Source organism: Petaurus breviceps, unplaced genomic scaffold, assembly GCF_028583685.1.
Source record: "Petaurus breviceps papuanus isolate PSGF00001 unplaced genomic scaffold, PetGlider_PUasm1.0 182, whole genome shotgun sequence".
NCBI lineage: Eukaryota > Metazoa > Chordata > Mammalia > Diprotodontia > Petauridae > Petaurus > Petaurus breviceps.
In genome coordinates, this window is record NW_027185786.1 from 5,033,608 (window position 1) to 5,040,653 (window position 7,046).

Sequence of the window (7,046 nt, forward strand, 5' to 3'; positions counted from 1 at the left end):
TCCCAGCACCGGGGTTCAAATTCTGATTCTGACACACTAACTGTGGGTTTGGGGTCTTTATCTCTAGAATGATAGGGTTGGGCTGGGTGTCCAAGGTCACCTGGGGACCCTTCCAGCTCTGCGTCTAGGACCTTCGGACCTCATGGCCTAGAGTTGGGGAGAATGAGCACCAGGTGGGTGTCCCAGGGAGACGCACCCCACTCCTACCTCTCACCAGCAGAGAGCACCGTTCCCTCTCTGATGAAGAAGCGGGCATTGCCAGCAACTCCCCACTGGGTGTGAATGGGTGATTCTTTTCCTTTGAATGGGCACAGTGTGTGGGGCTGGGCAGACTTGGCCGAAGCTCCCGCCTCAAACCTCTCACTCTATCCCTTGCCAATTCCTCTCATTTCCAGGCTGACAGGCCCAGGGCCAGAGTGCCGGGGCCCTGGATGCTAATAACCCTTTCTAGGGCAATTGTCCTCTTTGTTAGGGCTCTCCAAACCCTCACGTCTCAAAGTTAGAAGTCATCCTCAAGCGCTAGCTACTCCAACCCACACCTCAGTCAGTCAGTTAACAAGCATTTATTAAATGCTTACTGCATACTAAGCATTGGGCTAATTCCTGAGAATGCAGAGAAAAACAAAAACAGTCCCTGCCTTCAAGGATCTTACATTCTAATAAACCACACAGCCCATAAGCAACTGTAAGCATACAAGATACATACAGAAGAGATGGGGGGCGGGGCGAGTAGGGGCCAGAATTGGGACGATGTACAAATGCCGAAAGGTGGAAGGGGCAAGATGAAACCAGGGCTTCTTCTCTGTCCTCATCACTTCTCCTTATAGCCCTGTAAATGTACATATTGTCCTCCCTGATCACAATACTGCCAGGATGTTGTGGTCTGTAGGAGAATGTCACACACATCATCTCATTGACGCTCTCAGCGCTGGGGGCTGGGGGCTAATAGAGGAACCAGCTAAGACCTAAGACCAGTCCCCTGGTTGGGGTCACATAGCTAACGGGCTTTGAATGTGGGTCCTTCCTGACTGTGCAAATCCACTGACCCATCGAGCAGTCCAATTGAGAGCAGGGATTGGTTTATTCTGCCTGCCTCTGCCCGGCCCCTAATTACCCTCTGAGTAGGGAAGGGAGGAACCTGGTGAGAACTCTGAGTCAGGATGATGTTTTGGGGTCGTTTGTGTCCTGGCCAGTGGGGGAAGAACTCTGGGAGATGGAGAGTCTAGCCAATGTGCAGCTGTGGCAGCAGGACTTCGGTGGGATGCCGGGGATTCCTCATTCTTCTGGAATTCCCCTCGGGTTTTCTTCCCCACATAGGAGCAGCTTCCATGGACAGTCCATGGCACTGTCTTGCTGGCCCACAAACCCCAGCACCCCCATGCCAGCCCCTGGTCCTGGGGTGCATGGAGGACTCTCATTTTCTTCCTTCTCTGGGCTCGGTATGCTCCGCACTCACTCAGCACACCCTGTCTTGAATATTTTTAGCTCTCAGTTTCCCCCAGTCTCCCTTTTCTTTGTATTCTCCACAGAGGGTGGCCCAGAGTGCTGCACATAGTAGGACTCCATGAGCACGTACTGACCGATGACAGCAGCCTCCAGGATCCCTCCTGCCCTTCTCCATCCTCACAGCCGCAGGAGCAAGGGCCTGGTGCCAGGCCAAGGACTCAGGGAGAGGCCTGTAATGCAAACAAGCTTGTGGGTTCTCTGCTCTCTGCCTCACCTTCTCCCTGATGCGGGAAGGAAGAAGGAGGAGAGATTAAGTTTCTGGGGTGGGGGGGGATTCAGGGTCCCCCCTCCTGAGCAGGCACAAATATACACACACTCCAGAAGACTCCCAGGCCCCTTGGAGTCTGGCCTGCCCACAAGCCCCTCCCTTACAGGCAGATCTCTGGTGGTAGGTGGGGGGACCCTGGAGGGGGAAGGCAGCAGCCCCTCCCCAGCCCCGCCCCCTCAAGTTGGAAAGTCAGAGAGAGAGAGGTAGCAATATCTTCAGAGCAGACCCAAGGACCAGACAGCCAGCAGGAGGGGACAGCTCCCAGGCACCCCAGGTGATAGCTGTGCCCCAGGCAGGATATAGCCTGGTTCATCACAGTAAGTTGTTTGGGAGAGGGAGGGATCTTGGGGGAGGTTAACTTGGAAATCTTGGACCTCTTGTGTGTGAAATGAATGTGCTCCAAGGCTCTGGTCCTGGGGAAGCCCAGCCTGAGGGAGACACCTAATTAGACCCCAGGAGACTGGAGCCAGGCAGGATGGCTGTTCAGGGAGGGCTGGAAGATGTCCATTCTGGAGACTGGCCAAGGACACCCCAGAGGGGATGCCTCCAGGAGGCACTAGAAGAGGGTAGTGGATTTCGACCATCCCTGAGGCATGTGCTCTGAAGCCAGGGACCATCTCCTCACCACAGACATTCAGAAGGCTGCTCTGACTGCTTCTGGGGAGAGGATTCCCAGGTTGGCTGAGCTCCTCACCCCACCCCCACCATCAAACTCCCTGCCCTTCCCCATCCCCTACCAGAAGGGGCAGGCAGAGTTCTGGGAGAAGGCTCCCACCCAGAGCTGTGGGCTGGTGGGCCTGGGTGTTCTCCCTTCTCTCCTCCAGGCTTCTAGACACCGGCTCTCACCCACCAAACCTCTCCATTCACAAGGATGCTGGGGTTGCTGTTTCTCATGGCCCTGTGCCTCCTACAGGTCCCTCTCAGTGATGGGCAGGTAAGGGGAGCCCCTTCACTCACGTTACCCCAACACTTCTCCTTGTCAGTCCTCCCTGGGGGGGCAATCAGGCTAGGCAGAACCCACCCAAAGATACACCCCCTGAGTTGGAAGGTAATAACACCCATTTCCCAAAAGGTGAAATCAAGGCATCGTGAGGTCAATGTGAAGAATCAAACCTGGTGCCCAGATTTCTTAAACGTGACCAGGCTCTTTTCCACTTGTCTCTGATACCTTTTGTGCTGAAAAGGTTAAATGAACATTCACGTGTTTATCCCTTTTTGGCAGTAGTAATAGTCAGCTCTTATATGGCACCTTAAGACTTGCAAAGTATTTTATACATTATCTCATTTGATCCTAAGATGCCCCTGTGAGGAGGGGGGGTGCTATGATTATCCCCATTTTACAGATAAGGAAAATACAAATAGGAGAGTTAAATGACTTGCCCAGGGCCACACAGCTAGGGAGCTCTGGGGCAGGATTCAAACTCAGATCTCCTTGAGTCCCAAGTCCCGTGCCCTATCCACTACACTACCATTTCCCGACAGAGGGCCTCTCCAGAGGCACAATGTGAGTCGGCAGTGCCATGTGGTATCCAAAATGAGGGAAATGAGATGTCTGCTGTCCTCTGCTCTGGAGGATACAGCTGGAGAAGTTGGTCTTGGTGGCACGTTTAGGAAAGCTGTGGACTTCACTGAAAGTCTTCCCAGGTGGTTGTGTGTCCAGAGGTTAACCAGAACAGAGAGGGGCTGGGCCATGCTATGCAAGGACTGGATGTAGGAACTTGGAGAGAGAGAACCCCATTTTGCAGATAGAGAGACTGAGGCAGACAGAGGTTAAGTGACTTGTCAGAGATATACATCTAGGAAGAGTCTGAGGCTGGATTTGAACTCAGATCTTCTAGACTCCAGGTCCAGCATTCTACACACTGTGGCACCTCCTAACTGCCTGTCGACTTTGGGCCTCAGTTTCCTCATTTGTAAAATGAGAGGAATGGACCAGATGATCTGGGCAGAAGTCCGAGAAGAGGGGCCAGTTTGGCCCCAGAGGGCTGGGGAGCTCTGGGAAGGACAGGGCTTGGGGGCAAGCCGGGAGCAAAGAGGCAGGGTTTTGTCCCATTAAGTAGGAGCCGTGGAAAAAAGCGGGGGCTCTCCTTTAAAGACCTCTTCGGCCCTCCTGTACGTCTGGGGTCCTGCCCAGAGGGCAGATGGTGGCTTCTGTGTCCTCCAGGGCTGCCTGAGCAAGCGATCGGTGCTGGCCACCATCCGCCAGATGCAGAAGCTGCTGTCCACCCAGGAAGCTGCCCAGCTGCAGGGCCTTCGCAGCCTCAGGAAGCAGCTCACCCTGCTCCAGGGAAACGTCCACAAACAGGCCACGCGGAGGAACGGTAAGGAGGCTTGGCCTGGTTTGGGAGGCAGCTGGAGAGGGGCCGGGCCACCTCAGGGATGACCTGTGAGAGCTGTGGTTTCCAGGGCAGATTGGGAGCCCTGGGTGGTGCTAGAGGCTAGGTGGGCCCACCCCAGCTGCTCAGATACCAGGTCCTAACAAGTTCTTTTTTGGTCTAAACCATCCACATGGAACTAAGTTATTCTGTGTGGCCCCAGCTTTTGGGCATCAGTTGGGGCTGTTGGGGTACAGAGGTAAGTTGACTAGAAGTGCCTAGATGTGTGACCTTGGGGAAGTCACTTCTGATCTTTGGACCCCAGTTTCATCATCTGTAAAATGGGAGGGGGAGGGAGCTGGCTTGGATGACCATTAAGGTCATTCACAATTTTGAAATCCCATGATCCTCTGATTTGGCCAGACAAGCTTCCCCTAGACATCAATAACTGAGACCACACAGCATGTTTCCATTATGTTCCAATTTTCCTCTAACAGTAACTCTGAACACTGAAAAAAGAAGGATTTCCTCCCCCTCTGCCTCTATCTAGGCCCCTGCCCTGCCCCCCATCCCCATACACACACACCTGCACACACACTCCCCTATATGCTTTGCCAAAGGAATTACAACATTGCTCTAGGAGGGTCCTTCAAAGTCAATGAGTCATCCCCCCCACATTTTACAGATAATGAACTGTGCCCCAGAGAGGGTATGTGACTAGCCTAGGGTAACACAATTAGTGTCTGAAGTGGGCTCCAAACCTGGGCCCTCGGACCTTGGCCCTTTGTGACCAAGCACCCTCTGCAAGGGTAAGGTGAAGCAAAGTTTGGATAGGAAATGTATTAACAGCCTCTCCAAGCTAGCCAAGCGATTTCTGGATTTTGAGTTGTCGCTCAGGTTTGAATCCTAACTGTGTGATGCTGGGTAAGTGCCTCCTTTTGTCTCATTAGGCTGCTGGGAGAAGCATGGCATCAATGTGAATTTTTTTTAATTTTCCCCTCTCCCCAGAGACATGCCCCCACCTGGCGATGCTAACACATGGCAGGAAGCTAGGGAGGAAAGTGGGCATAGGACATGAGGTGCATTTCTTGTGTGATGCCGGCTTCCAGCTGGTGGGCTCTGAGACGCGGCTGTGTCAGGAGAACCGAACATGGAGCGGGCAGCAGCCCTTTTGCAAGAGTAATGTATTCCTAGCAATGAGGGATGGGCAGGTGTGTTGGAGGGTGGTGGAAGGGGTCACCACAGGGTAGATGAATGCTGGGAAATGTTTGATCTATGAAGGGAGCATAGGCTCCCAGCCTTAAAGGTTGGATCTTGTCCAGACTCTTGGTTTGGCCCCAGTGAATGTGTTCCAGATGATCACATCCCCCACTCAACCCCCAGGTGAAGGCACAGATCCCTCCCTTCCAGGTCCCTATTACTGGACTATCCCAGAGCCAAATCAGATTTCAGGGATAAATTTGGGGAGGTGTGTACCAACTGCTCTCTGAGTCAGAACTGGGCACAAGATGAAGGCTCCCCTCTCCCTCCTGACCCCCAGGTATCGATGACTGTGCCAGCCAACCCTGCACCAATGGGGGCACCTGTGTGGATGACGTACAGCGATACGTCTGCCTCTGCCCAAGTGGCTGGACCGGAAGCAATTGCCAGACCCCAGCCACCTCCTGTGAGTGTCCCCACCTCCTCTGCACCTGCAGGACCATCCCCAGGGAACCAGCCCACTTCTACCCCTCCAAGAGGGGACAAGAAACAGCTTCTCCTCGAGGCAATGCTGTTATTAAAACCCAGGCTGGGGCAAGGGAGAGACCAGGCCCCACAATGGGCCATTGGAGGGGGACTGAGGAAGCATGGGGGTTGCAGGAAGAACCGGGAAGGGATTCTCCTATATTTAGCCATCCAACAGGGATCAACTGAGGGTTTCCTCCATGCCTGGTCTGGTGCTAAACACCACAGGAGATCCTAATAAGTTACAGCATAGAACCCTGGCCTGAAGGAACCTGGGTATCTAATCATGCCCTCCGTGAGCCCCCGTGGACAAACATATCTTACACGGGCACACACACCCTTTACCCGAATCTCCAAAGTCTGTCTTGACTCACAGCACCCCATATTTCTAGGCCATCCCCCTCTCTGAGCTCTCTGACCCTCAGCACCTCCCTCTGGGGACACCATCCAACTAGAAAGACGTAGGTGGCTTGAGAGAGAACTTGAACCTGGGGCCCTTTGTGCACCCTTCTCCCAGGGACCCATATCCCTTGGCACTGTGCTCAGCCATACAGAGCAGGGGCCCTGGGGAGGCTGCCCTCTCTGTCTGACTGTGACCTCTTCTGCCCTGACTCCTCACAGACTGGGTGTCTCTGAGCAATTCGTCCTTCAGCCGCCAGCCCCGCTGTGCCGAGAATGGGCAGGGTGCCCGGCAGTGCAGCTGTGATGTGGGCTTCCAGATGCGTGCTGGCGGCTTGTGTCAAGGTGAGGATAGCCAAACGCCCTGGAGGACAAGCACATCTCCTCCACCAGAGGAGAGACTTAGAGAGTCAGAGGACGTTAGTCCTGGAAAGGACAACTGAGTCTGTCGTTTCATAGGAAAAAACCCAGGGTCCCCAGAAGGGGGGCCAGCTCCTCCCTACCTCGGTCCTTTAGCCAGTCAGGTCAGAGCCAAGCTATACCTCAGCTCTCTCTCTGTCTCTCTCTGTCTCTCTGTCTCTGTCTGTCTGTCTCTCTCTCTGTCTCTCTCTCTGTCTCTGTCTCTCTCTGTCTCTCTGTCTCTGTCTGTCTGTCTCTCTCTCTGTCTCTCTCTCTGTCTCTGTCTCTCTCTGTCTCTGTCTCTCTCTGTCTCTCTCTCTCTGTCTCTCTCTGTCTCTGTCTCTCTCTGTCTCTCTCTCTCTGTCTCTCTCTGTCTCTGTCTCTCTGTCTCTGTCTCTGTCTCTGTCTCTCTGTCTCTCTCTGTCTCTCTCTCT

General features: G+C 53.9%; 1 protein-coding gene across 1 annotated transcript in view; it reads left to right on the top strand.

Annotated features, from left to right (window-relative positions):
- Window positions 1-1,962: 1,962 nt before the first annotated feature.
- Window positions 1,963-7,046, top strand: part of LOC138160768 (fibulin-7-like) — a 6,704-nt gene continuing 1,620 nt past the window's right edge. Inside the window, exons 1-6 of the mRNA XM_069087497.1 lie at window positions 1,963-2,091; window positions 2,599-2,708; window positions 3,939-4,095; window positions 5,098-5,268; window positions 5,630-5,899; window positions 6,436-6,558. Of these exons, the coding sequence (XP_068943598.1) occupies window positions 2,646-2,708; window positions 3,939-4,095; window positions 5,098-5,268; window positions 5,630-5,899; window positions 6,436-6,558 (784 nt within the window). The 5' untranslated portion in view covers window positions 1,963-2,091; window positions 2,599-2,645. The remainder of the gene's footprint in view (window positions 2,092-2,598; window positions 2,709-3,938; window positions 4,096-5,097; window positions 5,269-5,629; window positions 5,900-6,435; window positions 6,559-7,046) is intronic.